Source organism: Loxodonta africana, chromosome 8 (genome assembly GCF_030014295.1).
Source record: "Loxodonta africana isolate mLoxAfr1 chromosome 8, mLoxAfr1.hap2, whole genome shotgun sequence".
Classification (NCBI taxonomy): domain Eukaryota; kingdom Metazoa; phylum Chordata; class Mammalia; order Proboscidea; family Elephantidae; genus Loxodonta; species Loxodonta africana.
This window is the reverse complement of record NC_087349.1, coordinates 10911653-10938206: the sequence shown is the minus strand read 5'-3', so window position 1 is coordinate 10938206 and position 26554 is coordinate 10911653. Positions and strand designations below refer to the sequence as shown.

The following is a 26554-nucleotide window of genomic DNA, read 5'->3' as shown; positions in this document are numbered from 1 at the left end:
ACCAGTGCTCCCTCTCTAAAAAATAAAGTCTATTAAAGTAAGAAGGGGGAAGAAAAAAAAAACAGGTGGCAGACAGCTGGAACGAAAACACAGCAGAAAAAGCACTGTGTTGTTGGAAACCCTGATGGCGTAGTGGTTAAGAGCTATGGCTGCTAACCAAAAGGCTGGCAGTTCGAATCCATCAGGAGCTCCTTGGAAACTCTACAGGGCAGTTCTACTCTGTCCTATAGGGTCACTATGAGTCAGAATTGACTTGATGGCAGAGAGTTTTTGGTTTACTGTGTTGTCAGCCCTGGGAGTGGGGGACCTAAGCTGCAGCCTGGAACTGGGTCTCTGTTCACTCCCTGTCCCTCCTTGTTCCCCCACCATAGTGGTCACAGGCCCCCACTCTATAATTCACCAACGGCAACCTGAGAAGCAGGGACACAGGCTCTAGGCTCGCTCCACCAAGCTGAGGGGCTAAGTGGGGCAGGAAAGGAAGCAGCACGTAAGCCCTATGTTCCTCACTGCCAGGGCCCAGCCCTCTGAAACGGCTAGAAAGAGGGCATTTGATTCGTTTGCTTGTTTTCCACAGCAAAGGAAAAACTGGGTTATTTCCATTTTTTGCTGTCCATTGCACACACTTTAAAAACAGCCTGGACAATCACGACCAGCAGCACAGAGTATGCTGGACACATAAATTAACGCCGTGCAAGTCCCACCAAAAGGCAGGTGTGGATTTCGACTGACGCTCCTTTCCCCTCCAATAAAACAAAAAAAGGCAATGATGGAAACTGCAGGATAGGACAATGGCACCAAAGCAGATGACAGAGCGAATGGCTTATGGAAGCACCAAAGCGACAGAATATCTGAGAAGAAACATGATTCCATTGTTGCTGTTTGTTGCTGTTGAGTCAGCTCCGGCTCACAGAAACCCCGTGTACAATAGCACAAAACATCGCCTGGTGCTGTGCCATGTTCACAGTCGCTGGTACACTCCAGTCCATCGTTGCAGACGCTGTGTATTTGAACACCTTCCAACCTAGAAGGCTATTTTCCAGCACTTTCTTGGGCAATATTCTCCTATGATCCATACAGTTTTCACTGGCTAATTTTCAGAGGTACATTGCCAGGCCTTTCTTCCTGGTCTTAGTTTGAAAGCTCTGCTGAAACCTGTCCACCATGGGTGACCCTGCTGGTATTTGAAATACTGGTGGCATAGCTTCCAGCACCACAGCAACACACAAGTCACCACAGTACAACAGACTGACAGATGGGTGGTGGATTATTTCATTATTGCCACATAAATGTCAAACTGCATCATGATGACTGCCTATGACCCGTAATTATATTCTGTGAGGCAGAGGGCACACCACCTCCTCTCTGTCACTGTGTCCCCAGCACCTAACGCCACAGAGCCCTTCATAAGCATTCGCTGAGTGGATAACTAAACGACTAGCCACCTCAGCCAAGTTTATAAACTTCTACTCTGAAGGGGCCTCTGCGGATCTCCTTCCATGGAAAGATGAGAACCCTAATGGATGGCCTCAATCATTCTACAGATGGGTGCTCCAAAACGACCTGAGAGGGCTCTGATGGGACATGGACCAACGCCCTGCAATGCCATTAACACCATTCGTTTGCTTTGCAAACTCTTTAGCACATGCAGAAGTAAACGTCAGCTGAGTTACTTAGTTACATTCTACCACCTGGAATTTGTGGAATTCAAATTAAGGAAGTTTCAACTACTTAAAAAATCACACACTTGCACACACGCAACCCAAGGAGAGAATAAAGGAGGTGCTCAGCGTTTTGTGGGCCTCGCCTACCTGGTTAATCCCTGAAGACGAAGAGCAGAGGGAGGACAACCACAATTACGGCGGCCATGGCAAAATAGCACCATAGTATCCCAAATGTCACTGCCTCCACTCGAGGAAGGGGAGCGACTCCCCACCTCCGCTCTCTCTTCACTTCTTTGTAAGGTTACCCAGTACAGGCGGTGATGGTTCCGTGGTAGAATTCCCAGCTTCCACGTGGGACACCCAGGGTCAGTTCCTGGCCAACGTACCTCACGTGCAGCCACCACCCATCTGTTGGTGGAGGCTTGCATGTTGCTATGATGCTGGACGGGTTTCAGCAGAGCTTTGAGACTAAGATAGACAAGGAAGAAAGGCCTGGTGATCTACCTCTGAAAATCAGCCCACGAAAACCCTCCAAATCACAATGGTCCAATCCACAGCCAATCATGGAGCTGGTGTAGGACGAGGCAGCTTTTCATCCCACTGTCCCTGGGGTCACCATGAGTCAGGTGCCGGCTCAAAGGCAGCCAACAACGACAACAATGATGTGGCTTATTTTATCTGCATAAATAATCTCTTCAAGGTCCTAGATGGTTGTAAGGGTCACACACGGTCCAGTCACCTTCCAAAAATGGTCAGCTCTGATGGACATCAAACACAACTTCGAATTTACCGAAACTGAGACAACAGTCTTCCCTCGGCTTCCACTACAAGGCGGGCCCTTAACGCCAGATGAGACTGGTGACAGCAGTCGTTGAAAGCCTTGCCAAGGAGTCACAGGACCACCCACTGAGGAGAGGGAACCCTGGTTCCAGGGAGACACAGAAGAATGTGCTAGAACGGCCCTCGAGCAATCTCCTGCCTCTGTTAATTTTCACCTCATTATGCCGTGAAACAAAGGAAGGATTCTCATGTGAATTACAAACTAATCCAAAAAAGCTGTGAGACAAACTCAGAATCTTCCTTAGAGTGTACTGAAGTTCCACGCGAGCAACGGAATACCTTCGTGACGGCGTTAAAGCCAGATGATGGGCCTCCTTATAAAAAGTAAATGTTTGAGAAGTGAATTGATATTTGTGGTGAGAACACTGCAAACTCTGCCTCTAACATATGGAAATAACAAACGGATTCTGGGGTCGCTTTAAATCACAGTAACAAGCATCGTGAGCCTCTATTTCTCACGGAAACATCTAGTCCACCTCTCTCCGTCCACAGCCAACTTTTGGCCCCCAAACTGGAAGAGTATAAAAAGCTTACTGCTTGAATTTTGAATCTATATTGAGAGTGCTGTTTGATTTTTGGTAGCCATATAAAATATGCCGGTTGTAATACTGTCAGCAAGGAGCTAAAAGCAAGATTTTCTCAGAGAAGCAATGAACAGACGCTGAGGAAATCTAGAGCTGATTTTTTCCCCCGAAATATTTCTTTCCCAGAATCAAAATTAGATTTTAAACTTGACTACCTGAAATAGTACACCTGTTACTAAAGGGCTAGGTAATTTTCAAGGTTCTGTGAAGCTGGATCCAAAGAAAAAAGCCTATCCCCTTTTTCTAAGGGGCACTTCTTTAGCAACATAAAGGAACCAACTGGAAGGAGCTGGAAGGAGTCTCAAAGGCGGGCTGGTTTAGCTCCACCTGGGCCCCCAGGCTAAGTGACTTTCTAGGCCACAGCCTGTCAATGACAGAACAGGCCCTCTAGCTGCCATCTGGACTTTGTTCATTTTGAGAATATAGTTTGTTCTGCACTGTATTTTCATATAGAGAAACTTGTGGTTAAAAAGTGTAAGTATAAAAATTGCTATTAAAAATAATATCGTGGTAGAAAATATTTGGGAACCTATATTTGATAAGGCTTTAATACCTAGAATATATAAAGAACTCCTTCAAGTCAAAGACAAAAAAATAAACAGCCAGTCAAAAAAAATGGACAAACGACTTGAACAGGCATTTCACCAAAGATGATATACTAACAGCCAATAAGCACATGAAAAGATGTTTACATCAACAATCATCCGGAAATGCAAATTAAAACCACAATATGATACCATTTCACACCCACTAGGTTGGCTATCAGGAGCCCACGATGGTTGACAGCTTGGCTGCTAACTGTCCCTATGGGACAGTTCTACTCTGTGCTGTAGGGCTGCTATAGTTGGAATTGACTCTGCAGCAATGGGTTTGGTTTTTTTGGGTTATGATGGCTATTATCAGAAAATAGTAAGTGTTGGATGTGGAAGAATTCGAACCCTCATCTATTGCTGGTGGAAATATAAAATGGTACAGCTGCTATGGAAAACAGTTTGGTGATTCTTCAAAAAGTTTAACATAGAATTACCATACGAATCAGCAAATTCCAATCCTAGGTAGCTACCCAAAAGACACGAAAGTAGAGACTCAAACAGATACTTGTGCACCATGGTTCATTGCAGCATTACCCACAATAGCCACAAACTGGAAACCACCCAGGTATCCACCAACAGATGAATGGATAAACGCAATGTGCTCTGTCCACACAATGGAATATTATTCGGCCTGCAATGCAATGAATTACTTCATATCGCCCTTCTAGTCATAGCCTTTGTAACTCTCACCAAATGACTGGGTGGGACTACGCAAATGAGGTGCTTGTGACCACCAAGGGGATTGGACACCTTGCTAATAATGTAAATGAGGGGGGCATGGCACCCTTGTGGGGGTGGGACTATGCAAATAAGGTGTATGGAAACCTAACAAAGGGATTGGTCAGTTTTGCCATCCTGCTAGGCTTAAAGGGGGATACAGAGAGAAAGAGATTGAGAGAGAGAGTCGCTGTAACATGGAAGACAGAGAGAGGCAGCAGGACCAGGAGACCGGCAGGAGACGGTGTGGTCGGCTTCCCGGCCCATGGAGCAGAGAGCTGAGTGACTTTGGGCACAAGGCTTACTGGCAGAGTGGGGTGCCTCCAGGCACTTAACAACAGTGCTAAAAGAGCTTTGTAACACTTGCCCGAGTGGGGCAGAGACGGGCTGAGGAGCTGAGGGCCAGAGAGAGACCTGCCTGAGGACACAGCTGAGAAGAGGCTGTCCCGATAGAAGAACTGTACCCTGAACATTCCTGAACATGAACTGTAACCTGTTACTTCCCTAACAAACCTGACATTCATGAGTATTGTCTGTGAGTTCTGTGTGGCCACTGCAATAAATTATGGCACCCAGCAGAGAAGTAGAGAGTGCCGTGGGAGGGACGGCTGGTGTCAGAATTGGTAAAAAGGTTGGAGGGTGGAGGGATGTCTGACCTCCACCTCATAGGAATTAATCTTAGGCTGTGGATCTTGATTCTCCTTCTCCCTCATGAAGCTAGAGGAGATCAGACGCACTCCCCCCAACGCCATTTTTACACAGCCATAAAGAGAAGTGAAGTTTTGATAAACACTATGACATGGATGACTCTTGAAAACATTACGCAGAGTGAAATAAGTGAGATACCAAAGGACATATGTTGTGTGATTCCACTTCTATGAGATATCTACAACAGGCAAATGCAGAGACCAAAGTTTATAAGAGGTTACCGGGGACTGGGGAGAGCAGGGAATTCTTGCTGAAGGGGTATTGAGTTTCTGTTTGGGGTGATAAACTTTTGGAAATCCTGGATAGTGGAGGTGACAGCACAAATGGGGAATGTAATTAATGTCACCAAATTGTGCACTTAAAAATGAGTAAAATGGCAAATATTTTGTTATATACATTCTACCATAATAAAACTTAAAAAAAAAAAAAAAAACCAGCAAAACCTGCAAAAGCCAGAGCTTTTGTAAGGCGGAATCCTGTCAGAGAAGGAAAACTCATTTTCCACTAAAACAGGCAATAGAAAAATGGCAAGACTGCACCCTGTCAAAGCTAGAAAACTTGGCAGTCCCGCCCCGTTCCGGCTCTCTTGGGTTTCACTGTACTATCCTGTGGCACCCCACTTATCTTTGCATTACCGAAACATGACCCTGAAATACAGACACAGGACAAGCAAATACAACCGCCGTGCTGGCACATTCACGGAACGGAACCTATTAAACTAAAACCTGCTACCTGAATCCTCCCAACTCTAGGAAGACCTGGGCTTGGTTTTATGGCAGGGCGTGAGTTTCACAGTAATTCCCTTTAGAATGGGAGGGAAGCTCACTTTATACCTGGACTGCAAAGCCATGAGTCCCTGGTGATACAAATGGTTAACACACACACAGCTGCTAACTGAAAGGTTGGAGGTTTGAGTACACCCAGAGGCACCTTAAAAGAAAGGCCTGGTAATCTACTACTGAAAAATCGGCCACTGAAAGCCCAGTGGACGACTGGTCTCTTCCTGTCTGGAGCAAAGGAGAATGAGGAAAACCAAGGACTCGAGGGAGCAATTAGTCCAAAGGACTAAGAGGCCAGATGAACCACAGCCTACAAGACCCCGAGACCAGAAGAACTAGATGGTGCCCAGCTACCACTACTGACCACTCTGACTAGGATCACAAAAGAAGGTCCTGGACAGAGCAGGAGAAAAATGTAAAACAAAAAATAAAATTCACAAAAAAGACCAGACTTATGGGTCTGACAGAGGCTGAAAGAACCCCCAAGACTATGGCCCTAAGATACCCTTCTGACCTGGAACTGAGGCCATTCCCAGAGACCAAACCATAGACAGGCCCATAAAACAAACAGGAACACCCGAGAAGAACATGTTCCTCAGAACAATCAATTATATGAGATCAAAAGGATAACATTTGCCCAAAAGCAAAGATGAGAAGGCAGGAAGGGGGAGAAAAACTGGATGACAGGAAAAGGGGAACCTAGGATGGAAATGCAGAGAGTGCTGGCACACTGTAGGGAAAGGAACTAATGTCATGGAACACTTATGTACAAACTACCAAATGGGAAGCTAATTTGCTCTGTAAACTTTCACCTAAAGTACAATAAAATTAAAAAAAAAAAAAAACCTATGGAGTGAGACAACTCAGTCAATTGGCATAATATAGTTTATAAAGTTTATGTTCTACATCCTAGTCTGGTGAGTAGCATCTGGGGTCTTAAATGCTTGCAAGCAGCCATCTAGGATACAACTATTGGTCTCTACTTGTCCGGAGCAAAAGAGAAAGAAGGAAAAGCAAAATTCGGAGGAGGGACCAGTTTACAGGACTAATCGGCCTCATGAGCTGAGACCAGAAGAGCTAGATGGTGCCTAGCTACCACTACCATGAGTTTTGATCAGGACCACGATAGATGGATCCTGATAGAAAGGGAGAAAAATGTAGGACTGAACTTCAAATTTTCAACACCTCCAGACTTACTGGACCCACTGAGACAGGAGGAATCCCCAAGACTATTACCCTGAGATACTCTTTAAGCCTTGAACTGAAACTATCCCCTCAAGTCACCTTTTAGCTAAATAGCAGATTAGCACCTAGTAAAGATTACCCTTGAGTACTGCACTCTTCAAAAAAAAAAAAAAAATTTATGAGACCAAATGATCAACAAATACTCTTAAGCATAGATGAGAAGGTTGGGGAGCAGTGAGACTAGGTTTGTGCGAACAGAACAACTAGAATGGAAATAATGAGAATGCCCATACAATGTGAAGAATGTAACCAATATCAGTAAACAACAGGTGTAGGAATTGTTGGTTGGGAATCTGTTTTGCTTTGTAGACTTCCACTGACTATATAGTAAAAAAAAAAAAAAAAAATTTCTTTTTTTAAACCTATGGAACACAGTTCTACTTTGACACACATGGAGTCACCGTGAGTTGGAGCCGACTTGATGGTAACTGGTACCGGTACTGCCCTGTACAAAGCTATAGCTTCTGGCTGCAAATGCAAAGATGCTAAGCCACCTGATCACACTAAAGGATCTGCGGGAAGGTGAGCTGGGAACAGGACCAGACAAAATGGGCTAAGACCTGTGAGAAATAAATAACAGCTTTCCGACAGGGTCAGCCGGGAAATATTTGAGTGGGTTCCTGAGAAGGTGGCCACTGAGTCTTGGAGGGGTTTCTGAGCCTTGGCTTCAGTTATACGATTCCTTATCCTTCAAGGAAGAAATTGTTAAGACTCATCTAGGGTGAAACCTGGCTATTAACCACAAACGTACCTCAGTGAACCCTAACATCTAGCACAGACACCGATATAATGCTCAATGGTAACCATCAATGCTGAGAAATCCTCCACACAAACGACGAATGTTCATCTCACAGATTTTTTTAGAAAAGGTTTAGTATGTGAAGTGGGGTACACCCCAGCCTATCAGAACCCCAGAATCACCACGTTCAACGGGGAGAACGAGAAGAGTCACCGACCGCTCTGGGGGCCGCGGGGTGGCCTGCCGTTGCTGACTGCTCCGGGGGGCTTGTCTCCCACCTCCCTCTCACTGGGCTCCTCACTGACAGTTGAGTCGGCATCCGAGGAAGAAACTCTGCAGACAGAAAACAAGTTACATGTGTAAGAGGGACAACGGCCTGCACACCAACGTTCATCACAGCACTTCACACAACGGCCAAGAGGTGGAAACCACCCAAGTGTCCATCAACAGGTGAACAGCTAAACAAAATGTAGAACACACACACAATGGGATACTGCTGAGCCACAAAGAGAATGACATTCTAATACACGCCGCAACATGGATGAACCTTGAAAACCTCATACTGAGCGAAATCAGTCAGTTGCAAAAGGACAAACCTCACTTAGAGGAAACAAATATATAGAAACCAAAGGTTATTAGTGGTTCCCGGAGGTGGGTGGGAGGGGAAGGAGCAGTCACTGCTTAGGGGGCAATGAGTTTATGTTCACGGTGGTGGAATGATATGGAAAAGATTAAAGAGAATGGTTGCACAACTGGAAGAATGTAATTAATGTCACCGAATTGTACATGTAGACATTGTTGAGTTGGCAGATTTTTTAAATGTATATTTCACCACAGTTTAAAAAAAAACTAAAAATTAAGTTAAATTTTGCAAAAGAGAGAGAACAAAAGGAAGTGACTGCGTGGATTTGGATGTGAGGTCAGGCTTCCAGACAAAAGTGGCAGCAATGAAGTGGCACCAGTATTGCTTCTCTGCGAGGGTCACATTAAGACGGCAGAGTCATCTCTCGAAGACGGCATTATACGGCTCACTAAGTAAATGGCTCCACAGGGGCATTGCAGCAACTGCCGGAAAACCTGGCACCAGACTGGAAGGTGGTCCCTCACCTACGTGGGCAAGTCCAGTTCTGGCCCTGATCATTTCACCACCAGCAGTCTGGGTCCACCGTGAGCTGGGCAGAGGGGACCCGGGGTTCAGGCCTAGCACAGGGTCAGCCAGGGCTGCAGAATCCTCAGGACAAGTTCTGTAGTCACCCTGAGAGCTCCCACCCACGCTGCAGCCCCCAAATAACTCCCGATCTTGGGGGAAGCCTACACTCACAGTCCTAAGGCAATGGCCGCTACCGAGACCGACTACATATATAAAAAGCAAGACTATTGCGGGACTCAGGTTGTACTTGTTGTTGTTAGGTGCTGTCAAGTCAATTCTGACTCATAGCGACCCCATGTGACAGAGTAGATCTGCCCCACAGTGTTTTCCTGGCTGTAATCTTTACAAAAGCAGATTGCCAGGTCTTTCTCTCGAAGAGCCACTGGGTGGGTTCGAACCACCAATCGTTTAGTTAGCAGCCAAGCGCTTATCGTTTGTGCCATCAGAGCTCCTTGGACTTGCATCAGACTAGTGAAAATTCTTAATCAGTTATCACCCCTTCTCTTTGGGCTTCCTGCCTTAAAATGCAATGTGAAATGCCAAGACTTCCGGTGTCCCTTTGCAATGCTAAAATGTTATATTAACCACGCAGACCATGGAGATTTTGTGGCTAAATGTATAGAGACTAAGACTGCCAGGAGAGAAAAAATAATCTATAAAATTTTGCTACCTTATTGCATAACCTTTACTGGTTTCATTTATTCTTAGCCCGGCAAATAATTAAGCAAGTAACATCTCTCTACATAATTCATTTTCTTTCATTAAAGATCATACGCTAGCACGTATTCTTAAAAGTAGGCCATCACCATGGGGTGGGTTTCCTGGCGACTCAGAAACCATGACACTGTTCTGAATGCTGATACGATCACGTGCTCTTTCTTAGCAGAAAGTAACCAGGGTTGAGCATTCAAAAACTCCCAGCAAGGCTGATAACGCGCACCTTCCGCAGCCAAAGCCTGGTGGTGCTCTGATCTAATGTCCACTTGACAAAATCTGATTCTGAACTTGAACTTCTTCAGCACAGCCCCGGCCCTTCTCCCAGGATCAGAGGGAGAGAAGAGACTTCCAGGAGGCTGTCACCAAGTGTCCTTGATTTTGATCAGAGAGATGGAAATGAAGTTTGGGGGTGGGGAGCTGGGTGGAGAGGAGGCGGTAAAGGGTCCTGTGCTAATGTGCTAACTGGGGGACAGCAGGCAGTGGGATAGAGCAAAGCAAGAACAGGACAACACAACGAAGGTCCCCTGCAGACAGATGAGTGATGTCCCGGGCAGCTGCACCGTGCCAAGGGCAGAGACACTACTACCTGCCAAGCACCTTTTATACGTTATTTCTGATATTATCTCCAGAGGGTCTGGTATGCTCAGAATAAAACCCAAAAGCTGGTCCAGCCGTAATCAAGCCCTGGGGGGACCCCAAAGCACCCCAGAGTGCTCCCTCACCTTAAACACTCTTGGGAGAGAAATCTACCCTCCCCTTCAGCATCCTTTATTGTAGTTGTTAGTTGCTGTCAAGTCAATTTCAACTCGTGGCGACCCCATGCATGCAGAGTAGAACTGCCCCATAGGGCTTTCAACGCTGTGACCTTTCAGAAGCAGGTCACCAGGCCTTTCTTCCAAGGCACTGCTGGGTAAGTTCAAGCTGCCAACTAGTAGTCAAGTGCTTAACTGTTTGCACTATCCGGGGGCTCCTTGGCATCTTTACAGGGGATCAAAACCAATCTTGGGCTCAGGGGTGACCTTGGGCAAACCATCGTCGACTCTAAGGTGGAAGACTCAGGACAGAGCTCACCATGAGTCCTTCAGGTATTGGAAACTGAGAAACTAAAAGAGAAACACACTTGGCAAGGAGGGAGCTACCCAGATGTCCAGGCCTACCTTCCTCTGTGGCGGAGGCTCTTGGTGGGAACCTTGGCCTGGGGGCTGGGCACGTCTCCATTCTCGGAGGGTGGGGTGTGGTCCTTCACAGGTCCTGGAGGGGGCACTGGCTCGTGGATGATCAATATGTCATCTTTATTGTGCTGGCCCAGGTGCTGCTTGGCAAAATCAAAGCCCTTCACACTAGGAATCTGCAACTAGAAAACACACACACACACAAACGGACAGTAACTCCAGAATCCAAGGACTGTAACAGAGGGCTGCTGACACGAGGAGCACAACTTCTGACCCCGAACTGTATTTGCAATTCACCACCCACTTCAACAGCGATCTCCAGAACGCCGACTGTGTGCAGGGTACTCTTGCTACCCAGGGTCGGAGGGAACGAAAGAAGCTTTGCCGCAAGATTAAACAAGGGCACCAGTTGCCGTCGAGTCAACTCTGGCTCATGGTGACCCCGTGTGAGTCGGAGTAGAACTGCACTCCATAGGGTTTTCAATGGCGGATTTTTCGGAAGTAGATTGCCAGGCCTTTCTTCTGAGGCACCCCAGGTGGACTTGGACCCCTAACCTTTTGGTTAGCAGCTGAGCGCATTAACCGTGTGCACCACATAGGGAAATAAACTGCAAATAAACAGTTGCCCCAATGGGTCTCCTCAAAGGAGCCTCATGTACAGACCAATGCTCCCCAATCAGGCTGTCTCCCACACCAGGAGACCAATCAGTCAAAACACAAAGGCCAAACAGGCATAAGGAGCGACTGTAGACAACCCACTGCACAGCAGTGAAAGGTTTCGTCTTATTTGTGCTAACTTTCCGCACAGGTGGGTGAGTGCACCAGCGGCTGAGATCTGTACTCTAAAAATCTAGGATAAATGCCAAACTGATTCATGCCAGCAGAGGGTGATAAAAGTCACCGCGAATATAGTTTACAAAGATGTTGCCTGGAAACAGAAGGGGCAAAGACTGACGTGCCTGTATTTTCTAAATCAATGAAATAAAAGGTTGTGTTGCCTGAGCAGGCACCTTTGCCACGTGGGCAGTCTGGGCACCTGCCCACCAATGACGAGCCTGGGCTTGCCCTCCCTCCCTCCACGGCCCCCGCCTCAGCAGCCACCAGGATGTGTCTATCCCCTCACCCTCGAGACCTCACCTGGGCGACCTGAACCCCCGGGGTACACAAACCCTTCCTGGGAGAGTGCAGGCCCAGATGCTGAGCTCCGGATTTTTCTGAGAGCGTGCCTGCTGCCACCGTTCTCTTCCCCACTCCACAGAGGGCAGGAGGCCCACCTCTCACCCAGGCAGGCTCAGCCTGAGGTATAGAAACCTCCGGGACAGTGAGTAAAAAAGGCAATTCAAAAGGCTGGTGCTGGCCGACTCCCTCAGTCCAGGCACAACAGACCCGTGGCTGGGTTCTCTTCCTTTCCCTAGCTCATACATACTCCTTTAAGGTTGGTGGTTTAAACCCACCCAGCGGCTCGGCAGCAGGAAGGCCCGGCGACCTGCTTGCATAAAGATTACAGCCTGGAAAACCCTATGGGACAGCTCTACTCTATCCTGTGGCATTGCCTTAAGTCAGAATCAACTTGACGGTATTCAACAAAAAAGGAGAAAAAAACGAAAACCAAACCCGTTGCCACTGAGTCGATTCCGACCCATAGTGGCCTTATAGGACAAAGGAGAACTTCCCAAGGAGCAGCTGCGGGATTTGAACTGCCGACCTGTTGGTTAGCAGCCGAGCTCTTAGCCCCTGTGCCACCAGGGAGAAAGTGGTTAAGAACTGGGATTGCTGGGCCCACGTTGGGTTGACGTGAATCAGATGCTCTGGAGAGGGAGGCGGCAGGAGCAATGGAAGCAGGTCTTTTTGTTCCATCTCTACTTTCTGGACCAGTTCTTTAAAAAACGTCCTTCAAGTTAAGTCTGGCTAGTACCATGCCTCCAGCGTCCCCACGCAAAGGAGGCTTCAATCAATGTTTTAGAGAAGAGTCAAGGTGAATCAGGGCCTTCAATATTCACACTGGGACACAGTTATTCCTGAAGGAGGGTGCTCTTTTGTTCCCTCTTTCCTTAATATCTCACAGAGGCGACAGGCCACATGATCCGTGCCCCACTGGAATAAGCTGTGCATGACCTGAGAGGCCCAGTGGAGCAGGTCAGCCAAGTAAAAAGACCAGAAGCCTGGCGAAGTTTAAAGCATGTGGGCCGTACACACAGTGCCACCCAGATGGAGCAAGACACAGGGAAGACCCCAGGACTTGGGTCAGCCTGGCCCGCTGGGAAGGAGCAGTTAAGATAACAATAGACACCACAGAGCTGAATAAACATCTGCAGCCACAAAGGGGCTGCCATTGCAAGCATTTGTTATTGGATCGTGTGGTTCGTGACAGGCCACCATAATCGCCTTAAGGTTCCCGTTTAGGGATCGAAGCTGAGGCAGAGTGACTGCCGGCTGCCTGTGTGCGGTGGGGCCCAGCACTGTGGTCCTGGGGCTTGGAGGAGTGTCCCCACTCACAGGACAGAGCAAGACCGGGTCAGCAGGTGAGCAGACTGGAGGAACGTGGTGAACTGGGACACGATGGGCGTCACAAGGACCCTTGCAGAGTCCAGCACCGCCAGCAGGGCCTAGCGCAGTGTGGCTGAGATGAAAGGAAAGCCTCTCCAGCTTCTCTTCAGGTCCTCATCCACACGGCCTCCCCAGGTGACCTTTCCAGACAGAAACATGTCCACAGTGCTCCTCTGCTGGCCAACTCCCGAGGGTCCCCACAGCCCACAGGCTTTATGGATTGCATTGTGTCCCCCAGAGTGCATGTGAGAATCCTAACCCTATACCTGTGGGTGTGATCCCATTTGGAAAGAGGGTTTTCTCTGTTATGTTAATGAGGGCAAAGCAGCGACGGGTGTATCTGACACCTAAGCACTTCTGAGGGATAAAAGGAGCATGTCCGACACAGGAACAAGCACACACGGGGAAGAGCTGCCACACGAGGGTCAACAAGGAGCCCGGGTCACCAGGGCAACAGACGCTGAAGGGCCTTCCCCCAGAGCTGACAGAGAACCTTCCCCTATCACTGGTGCCCTGATTTCAGACTTTTAGCCTCCTGACCTGTGAGAAAATTAATTTCTGCTACTTAAAGCCACCACCTGTGGTATTTCCGCTACAGCAGCACCAGTGCTAGGCGGTAAGACAGCACCCCTTCAGGATCTGGCCCTTGCTGACTTCGGGGCGCCTTGGTCTGCATACAACCTGGGCTCCACGTTTTCTGAACTCCTTGCCACTCCCCTTGCCTGGGCCCACTTCACCTGGCTTCCTCTCCCCAACCCTTAAGCTTTAGGCCAAACGTTCCTCCCTCTCCGAAGTTGTTCCTGTCCCCACGGCCTACAGGGGCTGGCTTCCCATCCCCCATGCTCCCATAGCTCCCTGTGAGTCGGAGTAGAACTGTGCTCCACGGGGTTTGCAGTGGCTGATGTTTAGGAAGTAGATCTCCAGGACTTTTGTCCAAGGCACCTCTGGGTGGACTCGAACCTCCAGTAGCCGAGTACTTAACCACTGTGCCTCCTAAACAGTTGCTGTCTAGCCAACTCCGACTGATGGTGAGCCCATGAGTGTCAGAGTAGGACTGTGCTCCACAGGGTTTTCAATGACTGATATTTCAAAAGTAGGTGGCCAGACTTTTTAAACCATTAACTGTTTGCACCAGCCTGGGACTCCCAGATGTACTCAACCAAAAACAAACCTTTTGCTGTCGAGTCAATTCCAACTCATATCGATCCTATAGAACTACAGGTTAGCAGCCGAGCACTTAACCACTGTGCCACCAGAGCTCTTCTATAAGAAGGATAAGGAGGATACAGGGCTTTTTTTCCCCCCTATATTATTGGAAATAAGAGCACCCTGCGGCAGACAATGGAAGAGTTCCCTTCTAGCTACAAGGGGGAGGGGTGTTGGTTTTAAGTTTCCAGATGTCTGTAGCTCTGGGACTTGCGAAGGGATTTCGGAGAGCAGTGGTGAGTGGTGTCAGGGTGTGGAGAGAGCAGAATGGAGAGAACTAAAGCAGAAAGCCCCGCAAGCAGGAAAGACGCTGGGGGAATGAAATGCCTACGTTTGAACCAATTGACGACCATCCTTTTCCTATTAACCAATACACGACAAGGTCTACTTGGCATTTACTGTGTCATCAACACAAGAGCGAGGTCCGGAAGGGCCTGCGGGGCTGTGCCTTCCCAAAGTCTGGGGAGACAGTCCTGGTCTGGGGGCATCCCCCACACAGACCTTCCCTGTAAATATGTCGTTAACATCGATGCACAAATCCTTGTAGCACCTGAAGGAAAAGAGCAACTCCAAGGGCCGGGAGTTCTATCTAAAATCCTTTCCACTTGGGTGGCACAGAGTTTGCACTCGACCACTAACCTAAAGGTGGGTGATTCTAATCCTTCCAGTGGCCCTGTGGAAGAAAGTCCTGGCAACCTGCTTCTGTAACGATTACAGCCTAGAAAACCCTATGGAGCACAGTCCTACTCTGTAGCATGTGGGGTCGCCAGGAGTCAGAATTGATTCGATGGCAATGGGTTTTTAGGGGGCAGGAGGCATAAACCTATTTGGAAACTAAAAGTGGGCAAAGGAGCAAACTTGGGGGATACCCTGGTTTGAAAGCAAGAGATGTTGCCCTCTGGGAGTTCACTGAAATAACAGATAATGGGTGGGCTTCCCCAAGGAGTGTTTATGTTAGAAAGTTCAAAACACAAAAGATCAAAATGTAACCTTCTACACTTGGTTAAATCTCCCTGAAACAATATTCTTTTACCAGAACAAAAACATTTCCAAACCCATTGTTGTTCTTACCACAATGAAATTCACACTATGAATCATTTAGTATACCAAGTACTTCCTTCCACAATGTTTCCGAGCCATTCACTAGCACAGCACCAACAGCAATAAAGCGACCTTAGCAGACGACGTAAATAGTAAGTGAATCTAGGTAACAGGTATTATATCAACGTATAAAGTGTTTCTAATAGAGTTGATAAGCATAAATTTGCAATCTAATCAAGATTTTGCCTTTTGTTGTTGTTGTTTTTAATTCGTAAGAACAAATAATGCCCTTCATAGCAAGACAAAGAAAAAATAGACTTGCTGTTGCATTTGACAGGTCTAGGTTTATAATTTGCAGAATTTTTCGTACCAAGACAATTAGCGGCAAGTTAATAAAATTAAAAGGTTAATAGGGCAATTCTTTATTCCGTGTTCTTTTGCCTCTTGCTTGCTTTTTTAAAAAAATCCAATGTTTAAAGTGAGCCCTCTAAATTTGTAAGACGCACAGAGGACTGTCATTGTTACCTGCCACCAAGTCAGCCCGACACATGACAAACCCATGCACAGTAGAATGAAACGCTGCCGGTCCTACACAGCCCCATGATCAGTTGCCAACCAGACAATTATGATCTATAGGGTTTGCACTGGGTGGTTTTCAGAAGTAGATCACCAGGCCTCTCTTCCCAGTCTGTCTGAGTCTGGAAGCTTCGCGGAAATCTGATCAGCACCACAGCGACGTGCAAGCGTCGGCTGACAGCCAGGTGGTGGCTATGTGTGAGGTACACTGCCAGAGTTGAACCCGGGTCTCCCGCGTGGAGGGTGAGGATCCTGCCCCGAACCACCATAGAGGGTCTATGTTGACAAATACAGCAGCCTGGTCAGCACACACTGGCACATGGCCTGTGCTAAATGCCTGCAGCACATGAACCTGTCCCCAAACCTCCAACCTTTCAGTTAGCCACACAGAAGTGCCTCAGAAGAAAGGCCAAAAATCAGCCATTGAAAACCCCATGGAGCACAGTTCTACTCTGACACACATGGGGTTGCCGTGAGTCGGACTCGACTTGATGGCAGCTTTTTTTTTTTAAGCGGATCAGAGTTCATGCATAGATAGAATGGACATAATCTCCCAACTGACCTTCCCAAAATAAAATCACAGTAGAACCCAGAACGTACAGCATTGCTAAAGCTTTACACAGCCTTGGGTTCTTGGAATACATTTAATACTATAGGTTAACTGGGGCTTCAGTAACCAGACACGAAGGCAAAGGGACACCATCGTTAAAGCCAAAAGATTTCCTTAACAGCCCTCTCCCTTGTCCTTCAGTACCAGGAGCCCAAACTCATCCGCCCGTGGTGGTTAAGACTGTGTCCACTGGACTGGGCCATGATTCTCAGTGGTTTGGCAGGTATGCTGTGGTTTGGCAGTCATGCAATGATGCAATCACCTCCATGATGAGATCTGATATAATCTGATTACCTCCATGAGGAGAAAACCCTGGTGGCATAGTGGTTAAGTGCTACAGTTGCTAACCAACACGTCGGCGGTTCAAATCCACCAGGCGCTCCTTGGAAACTCTATGTGGCAATTCTACTCTGTCCTATAGGGTCGCTATGAGTCGGAATGGACTCGATGGCAATGGGTTTTTTTTTTCTCCATGATGAGATCTGTTGTGAGCAGTCAATCGGTTGATAGGGCATTTCCTTGGGGGTGTGGCCTGCATCCAATATAGATGGGCTTTCTGGCAATGCTCACAGGCTTTTCCTTGCTCTGGATCCTGCATCTGGCTCCTGTTCATCTGACCTCCAGCACTTGGGACTTGAGCTACCAGTTTACCTGCCTCTGCAGCCTGTGAGCCAGTGGCCTGCCAGCTTCCCTGCCAATCTGGGTTCATCAGCCTCTGCAGCTACGTGAGTCAGGAGCAGCCTCCAGCAGGACCCACGGACTGGGGACTCTTCAGCCTCTACAACCACACGAGCCATTTCCTTGATATAAATCTCTCTTGTGTGTGCTTTCTCTCTCTATATATATGTGCATAGGTGGCATAGTGGTTAAGTGCTATGGCTGCTAACCAAAGGGTCGGCAGTTTGAATCCGCCAAGTGCTCCTTGGGAACTCTATGGGGCAGTTCTGTCTCATAGGGTCGCTACGAGTCAGAATCGACTCAACGGCACTGGGTATACACATACACACACCGGTTTTGCTTCCTAGAATACCCAGCCTAAGACACTGTCCCTGCCCCTGCCCCCCTCCAGATGGTACATGTGAACACTGGGGTTTGCACCTCTTACCTTCTGGCGCTGCTGAATGTTGGCCACGGTGTCAGGCTGGAAGTCCAGCTTGTCCGTGCGGCAGAGTTTCCAGTAGAGGATGACCAGGATCACTGTGACCACGAGCACCGGGATGACCACGCCCACGATGACCCAGAGGTTGTTGCTTTGTGACTCCATGGACGGCCTCCTCACTCTGTCCACCGCTGCAGGCAAGGAAGAATGAGCTGCCACGAGTCCTTGTTTATTCAAAAACCGTATCCAGCAAACATTCATTGGGCACCTACTGTGTGCCAGGATTATTCAGGCTATCTTCTTTTGAGTTAATTCTGTGAAGTTTTATTTTTTAGGAAGGTGGCCACTTCTTTTATACTTTCAGATGTATTGTTATGAAGTTGTTCAATGGTGTTCTCATCATTTTTTTTTTAATTGTGGTAAAATATATATAACAAAACATTTGCCTTCTCAACCATTTTTACATGGACGATTCAGTGACATGAATTATGTTCACAAGGTTGTACACCCACCACCACTCTCCGGTCCCAAGTTTTTCCCTTACCCTTAACAGAAAGTCAGTGCCAGTAAGCAACAATTCCCTTCCCCCTCCACCCGCCCCTGGGGACCGCTAATAAACATCTGTCTGTTCTAGGTATCACTTACAAGTGAGAGCACACAGTATTTCTCCTCTTGTGTTTGCCTTACTTCACTCAGAATGACGTCCACAATTCCTTCTTAACTCATTTACTGACTGCCTTTTTCTGTGGAAGGTCCCTGTCAGCTCAGCTCAGGACAACTGGTCTCCTAATCTCCAAATCCCGTTACACCGACCCTGACTCCTGTTGAACCTGCAGCCCCTCACCCTTCTGGCCCTGGATGATCGCGCCTGGACTCCTCGTCCTTCTGATTGCCTCCTCAGCCGGGCTCACCCCTCACAGGACCCAGCACCCCTACCCCAAAGGCTCCAGTCACAAAGCTTTGGAAACTAAAATGCACCCCCCTCCCACATTCTTTAAGGCCACCCCGTGAAAATGTCTCCCTGACACGCCCACGGCTCCCTCTTCTAACTGCTTTTGTACTGTTGTCTTTGCCCTGCAAATGGAAACTTACTATTCTTTTAAATGCATTTTATTACAGAAATTTATCATCTTGACATGCTCCACGCCTCTGCTCATGAAAACTGCCACAACTAGAAGTCTTGTCTTTCCAAGAGCATCTTGGTCCCCGTGGGCAGGGACTGGCTTATGCTCTTTTCATCTCCTGTGAAGGTAACACCTGCTATAGGATCCAATTGCAGGGGCTCAGAAGGTTAACCACGGAAGAGATTCTTGGTGCTGGTTTAAGTTCAGGTAAAGGCCTGAGACCTGACAAGGGGGAGCCGGCACGCCACGGACACACACCAGGAGAGAGGGACAAATGACAGCAGAGCCTGCAGGACATGCTCCAAGTGCCTTCTTGTTGGCATTAGTTGCTGTCAAGCTGATTCTCACTCATGGCGACCCCATGTGTGCAGAATAGAACTGCTCCATTGGATTTTCAAAAGAAGCCCTGGTGGCGCAATGGTTAAGTGCTCGGCTGATAACCAAAAGGTGGCGGGTGGGACCCACCAGCAGCTCTGGGGGACAGAACGCCTGGAGATTTGCCCCTGTGAAGATTACCGCCTAGGAAACCCTCTGGGGCAGTTCTACTCTGTCATACAGGGACTCTATGAGTCAGAATCAACTTGACGGCACACAACAACAACATCATAGGGTTTTCGAGGCTGTGACCCTTTAGAAGCAGATTGCCAAGCCTGTCTTCTGGGGTACCTCTGAGTGGATTTGAACCACCAACCTTTCAGTTAGTAGTTGAGTGCTTAACTGTTTGCACCACCCAGGGACTCCCAGAAGACACAGAGAAGGGTCAAAACTAGGCCCTGACACTGGTATCCTGGAGGCTGCTTCTGGACTGGCCTGCTCTTGGCCGAGCTTCCTCTCCCCACCACCCAAGATCCCAGTATGATCCGAGGACCAGAAGAAGGTAGGGAGCAAAAGCAGATGGAAGTAGACTCAGGCTTGACCATGGCCCGATGCAGTCAATCTTTTATTTCTTTTATATAGTAGTAAAATATACTTAACAAAACGTTTGCCATTTTAACTATTTTGAAGTGCACGATTCAGTGGCATTAATTACATTCACCATGCGCGATCCATCTTTTTTTAAAAGATAAAGTGTGTAACGATTAAACGCTCAGCTGCTCACCTAAAGGTTGGTGGTTTGAACTCACCCAGCAGCTCCATGGGAGAAAAGACCTGGCAATCTGCTCCCATAAAGATTACAGCCAAGAAAACCCTGTGGGGCAGTTCTACTCTGTCATATGGGGTCACTATGAGTAAAAATTGACTTGACAGCACCCCACAACAACAGCAAAGTGCTTAACTGGCGTGGGGTACCTGCCGTATAGTCAGAAACGTCATATAGGTAGAAATGTAAATAAAGGCTCTGTTATTCTCACTTCTTTGAAACAGAATAATATGCCATTGTATCTCAAATATATGAACACAAGCCACCAAAGTTTCTTTGCTTAAGCGCTCCAGTCATCTATATAATCAAGAAGCGGCCACCAGCCCTCATGCTGGCTGCTTCAAGGGACAAGTACAGACTTCACAAGGAGCCTTCCACGATAGAGGATAATTTCGTAGCTGTCATTTTTTAAAACTGCCTTTGACTCCTACGTGCTCTGTATAAAGCATTTTTCCATATTCTCTGATTCTTGAATTCTTTCTAAACATTGACTTATCTCTACCGCTGGAAACAGGTTTCACCGCATTCTTACTGGGACTGCTCTCTCCATCTCAGAGAGAAAAACACTGACATTAAAATAACAGTCGGACTCAACAGATGGGTCTTGATCAAAAGGAGGAAAAGCGTGGAACAGAACTTGAAGCTCACATGGAAACCAGACTTACTGGAGCCGCTGAGACCGGGGGAACCCCCAAATCTAATGCCCAGAAAGAATCTTTAAACCTTGAACCAAAACTATCCCATGAAGCCATCGTTAAACTAAACAAGTTCAGCCTAATTATACACAATGTTTGCCTGGAGCATTGTGCTCTTACTAAGAATGATCCACATGAGTTTAAACTGATAACCGTCCATCTAAAGCTGCGATGAGGACTTAAGGGGCAGAGAGCCTAAGTTAGTGGTGAAGAAACCGTCTGGGTGGAGACAGTGGGAATGTGACACCATGTGAAGTAGGTAACCAGTGTCACTGAGCTGTTCATGTAGAAATCGAGAATGGATGTATGTTTGGTTGTGTATATCGCCACCAAAAATAAATGAAATATATTTTTTTAAAAAAACGCCTGACTCATGAAGGTGTACTTAGAGAAACACCCTCATCTACGCCTTTCCTGTTTCTTAATTCTAAATATAGCAAATCTGTGACTTGGAGAAGAAAGTGAGGTGCTGAGAGGAACCACTGAAAGGGGGTCAGGAGTCAAGCGCCTGCCAGTAATAATAAAGAAATATCAAAACACCTCTTTCCAAATTGTGGAGCGGTGTGAGGATAGGGTGGGGACCGAGGATGGAAAGGGTGAGGACCAAGGACTCTTTGTGTTAAAGACCTTGGAGGAGCCAATAAACCCAGAGGCCACCGCCCGGTTTCCTGTATGACTCACCGTCCCCACCGACGTTCAAAACAGGACACACACAATTTTGGAATAAATACAGAGCCAACACCTCATTTATGTAAAACAAATTTTAAATAGAAAAGTAGTACAGGAGGAGGGGAAAGATATTCAAGTTAATTAAAAAAAAAAAGTTCTTATTGTGTCAACTCCAACTCATGGTGACCCCATGTGTATCAGAGTAGAACTGCTCCACAGGGTTTTCAATGGCTGGTTTTTTGAAAGCAGATTGCCAGACCTTTCTTCTGAGCTGCCACTGGGTAAACTCAAACTGCCAACCTTCTGATTAGCCACTAGCACGTTCACTGTTTGCACCACCCAGGGACTCCTGAAAGGGTGGGCAAAGAGCAGGACTGGTTTTATAGCTCCATCCAGGGACATTATGAATAAAATGACAATACGGGTGTTGTCACATGTGATACAAAATGCTAGGCAGAAAGACAGCAGTGAGCAATTGAAATCCACAATAAAGAATGTCTTAGCATTTAATTACATAGGCTGAAGACATTAAATCTATTATAAACCAAAACCAAAAACCAAACCCTTTGCTGTCAAGTTGATTTTGACTCATCGCGACTCTATAGGACAGAGTAGAACTACCCAATAGGGTTTCCAAGGAGTGGCTGGTGGACTCAAACTACAGAACTTTTGGCTAACAGCCAAATGCTTAACCACTGTGCTACCAGGTCCCCAAATCTACTATATATACATAAAAATGCCCTAAATTCAGAGCTCGCTGTCAGAAAAATCTGGTCGTTGACCCTGCCACAGCACAGAAGACCACATAGGGCCAGGCCTTGTGGACTTACGTTGAGCAATGGTGCCTTGGATCCGATAACCCAGGATGATGGCAGCTCTCTGGACATCAATCTTGTTAATCAGGTCTGAAGACTTGACCGCACTGAGTCTTTCTCCGTCTCGATCCTCCACAAAGTAGATGAGCTGTACTGGGTGGTCGTCTCCCTCCAGCCTGGACACGTTCACCACCTGGGAGACAAGAGAACATCCCCAGCATCTTAGAGGCTCCTGCTTCCAGACGAATCTTGGGGCACTGAGTCCCCACGCCCTCAAGGCAGGACTCCACCCTGGTTCCCATTTCTGAAATGCCATAGCTCTGGGTATCTCTTTTCCCTAACTCTACAAGTCAGCAGTTGCCAGAGAGGAAAAAAAAAAAAAAAAAAAACCCAAAGTAATATCATTCGCATTGAGACGGAAAGAAATAATAGCGCTGACCCCTCTGGGCATCTACAGTTTAAAAATAGGCCACTGTTCAATTCAAAGTCATCTCTATTTTGTGCCCTTCCTGCCAGTTTCTCAAAGTGAAGACGATTCGGGGCAAGATGAGACAGTGGGAGAGGTGGGAGGCAGGGAGAATGGCGAGCTGGAACAGAAGGCAGAAAATTTTCCACTTTCTGGTTTCTTAAGGTCTCTTGCAGCTTAATCATTTATTTCTGTGATGTTATCAATAGTACTTAGCATTCCATAAAACAGAATGCATTTTTTGGTAATTAAAAAACACCATTCTTTAAAAAAAATAAGGTTATTTGATAGTATGGCAACTCAGAATTCTTAGCTGTGCTGCTCCCTGAGGTCTCCTGTCTACCAGCCGCTCCCTGAGGACGCAGGAAATGTTTGTCTAGACGCTAGTCAAACTGAAAGGCTGCCACACTGGGTGGCTACCTAATAGAGCAATCCCTATAAAATGGAATTTCTCATAGCGACCCCATTTGCCCTTCCCCTCCTCCCAGAACCTTTCTGGCACACCTGCACCACGTTGTTCCCTGAGGCCATGGTGGCCCTTCTCCACATCCGCCTTCTCGAGAGAACCTCGCTGAGCAGCTGGGCCAGCTTGCGCTCCATCTCTGCTTGGAAGACTTCATTCTGAAGCTGCTTCTCAAAGACGCCCAGGAGGACTGCGTTTAGGATAAAGTACAAAGACCCCACAATAAGCTAGCTAGCGGTGGAGGAGAGGACACGCGTGTGTACGTGCGTGTGTGTATGTTTGTGTGTGCATGTGTGTGTGCCTTGCGTGTGTGCATGTGTGGTTGTGCGTGTGTGCATATGGGAATGTGTGTGCACGTGCCTGAGAGCGTGTGTGCCTGTGGAAGAGAAATTAATCCAGAACTACTCTAAAATGCCAGTGCCTGGAGAGGAGACTTTCAAAGGTGCAAAAGGTGAACACGAACGGAATGTGGGAGAGGCAGGGAAGGGCATTTCCCAGACCTCATCTGCAGCTCTGCTCTCAGCGTTACAAAGTCTGGTGGCCAGAAGACCCAGAGACTCAGCACTGCGGAAGCTTTGGAACTAAAAGTTCCTAACCGAGATGAGTCGCTTCATCTGCACGTATCTCAAAACTGTGAGAGGAGTTTGAGTTCACATCTTGACTGAAGACTTGGACTAACAACCTAGCTAGAGGTCAGACTGCCTGTCTTCAGGTCTGTTCTAAACAGACAGGAGCCTGTCAGCATGGTACGGAGGGAAAAAGCAGGTGGTTTGAGGCCAGAACAGGTTCAAATCCCCTTTGAGAGATGACCACAGGCAAGTCACTTATCTGCTAGGAAAACTCTCTGGAAATGTGGCCAACACAACTGGCTGGAGGTTTACATGGGACGGTGTGTGTTAGCAAGAACGTATGAGGCTCCCAGTAACTGGCAACCATCACTACCGTGTGTGCTTGTTCCCCACGCCACTTACTGCCCCTAGTACCCACTGGGCCCCTGGGAAGTGTGTGACCATCTCTTCAGCTTTCTGTATCAGGCTAGAAAGCCTTCATCTGAAATGTCCTTGCTCTGAATATCTGACCCACGCCTCCCAGACAGAAAAGCTTTTCTGCTCACTGTGCTACCTTATTGGTTCTTCTAAAACCAAACAAATAGAAATTTTAGGAAAAAAGAAATTCTTGCTTCTGAAACTTCACGCTGTTCTAGGTCAGAGGATGGCCAGCTGCTATCAGACTCTGCCCTGCACTTAGTGTCTGAATTTTAAAGGCAAGCCAATCCTTTTTATGTCATAACTCAGTGGGACAGATTCCCACAGCCAACTTTCCACCCCTTCCCGTCATTCTTTGCCAAGAATTCAAGGTACATGTTGCCCTGAATTTAGATCTTATAAACAGGGATGCCATCAACCTCAATTCCCCTGCACAGACTGCTTTCTCTGAAGGCTCCCCAAACATGACGTGAGGTCAGCATACCTGTTCTTACCCAAGAGGACTTCAGCAGGTGCGACAAGTTGAGCTGTGGGTACTGGAAGGCTATAAAAAGGAAAGAGGTAGGAAAGGAGGAAAATCTATAAAAAAAAAATGTTTGCAACAGTTGGAAAAGTACTTGTTCTGGGGAGTACCTGGTAAGTTGTAACACTGTCTCTCTGACAATATTTGTCCCTAAACAGGGAAGTGCAAAATGCCACACAGACGTGAGGATACGGGCAGTAAGCAGTTTCTGAGCCCCCGAGTCTTGGGGAGAAAGAGGCAGGGAAAGGAATAAAGGGCCTGCCCATGCTACCTCAAGGACATGCTGCTCTCACACAGATCACCCACCATTTCCCTCTCAGTGTCTTTTTTTTAATGTCCTTGTTCCTGAGCAAGGAGTTTTCACCATGTTCCTGAGAACCTCAGGTTCCCCAGCGATGACGCAGGCAAAGTGAGCATTTGTCTTCCTTGGCTGAGATGGTCCTGGTCTATACCTGTTCTCCCAGCACCCTTGTGGTGGTTGTTGTTATTATTATTATTTTAGCCATACATGTACTGTGCATATCTGAAAGCTGCTATTTGTGAATCACAACTTTATTCCTGTCGGCTTTTGCATGTTACAAGTTATTCTTTATCATTTAATTAGCAGCACACTGAAATACACTAAGAATCATTAGACCATTTGGCTGCGCCATTTTGAAAAAGAATTTGAGGATTTTTTTTTTTTTTTGGCCTGTCTTCAACTCTAGAATCTACTATTTTTCTTTTTCAGTAACAGCTTTATTGAGGTATAATCCACATACCACAAAATTCACCTATTTAAAGAGTACAAGTCAGTGGTTTTTAGTACATCCACAAAGTTGTGCAATCACCACAACCCGTTTTAGAGCATTTCTTCACACCCCCCCCAAAAAAACACGCCCCATTAACGGTCATTCTTCTTGTCCCTTTCCCCCACCTCCCAGCCCCAGCCCCAGGGAACCATGAGTCTGCTTTCTGTCCCAATGGATTTACCTATTTTGGACATTTCATATAAGTGGAATAATAAATATATGGTCTTTTGCAACTGGCTTCCATCTCTTAATATAATGTTTTCAAGGTTCATCCATGTTGTAGCATGGATTAGTACTTCATTCCTTTTTATGACCGAATAATTAGAAGCTACTATTTTTTAAATGGAGCCCTGGTGGTGCAGTAATTAAGTGTTTGGCTGTTAACCAAAAGGTCGGCAGTTCAAATCCTCCAGCCACTCCTAGGAAACCCTATGGGGCAGTTCTACTCTGTCCTACAGGGTCACTATGATTCAGAATCTACTCAACGGCACTTAACAACAAGTTTTTAAATAAATGCCCCCCTCTTTGCTATTTGTACTGGGAATCTAATTGTTTTAGCCAGGAAGTAAAGATTTATTTGTTTTCATTGATTATTTTCCTTTATTTTCAAATTTATACACAGAAGAAGTCACACTTTTTGACATGCAGTTTTATGGATTTTGACTAATGCAGAGTCATGTAACCACCACACAATAAGGAGACAGAACAGTTCCCTCATGCCCCCAAAATTCCCTTCTGCCACCCTTCTGTAGCTTGGTCAAGTAGAGGGTCAGTGAAAAAGAGGAAGACCCTCAACGAGATGGACTGACACAGTGGCTGCAACAATGGGCTCAAGCATAACAACAATTGTGAGGATGATGCAGGACTGGGCGGTGTTTTGTTCTGTTGTACGTAGGG

At 47.0% G+C, this 26554-nt stretch overlaps 1 protein-coding gene across 2 annotated transcripts in view; it reads right to left on the bottom strand.

Annotated features, from left to right (window-relative positions):
- Positions 1 to 26554, bottom strand: part of KIAA1549 (KIAA1549 ortholog) — a 72630-nt gene that overhangs the window by 29351 nt on the left and 16725 nt on the right. For both annotated transcript variants that reach the window (XM_010599776.3, XM_023539180.2), the window contains exons 6-11: positions 24828 to 24887; positions 23399 to 23547; positions 22444 to 22621; positions 17991 to 18175; positions 10891 to 11087; positions 8084 to 8199 (exon numbers count right to left, since the gene is read on the bottom strand). In XM_010599776.3, the coding sequence (XP_010598078.1) occupies positions 8084 to 8199; positions 10891 to 11087; positions 17991 to 18175; positions 22444 to 22621; positions 23399 to 23547; positions 24828 to 24887 (885 nt within the window). The remainder of the gene's footprint in view (positions 1 to 8083; positions 8200 to 10890; positions 11088 to 17990; positions 18176 to 22443; positions 22622 to 23398; positions 23548 to 24827; positions 24888 to 26554) is intronic.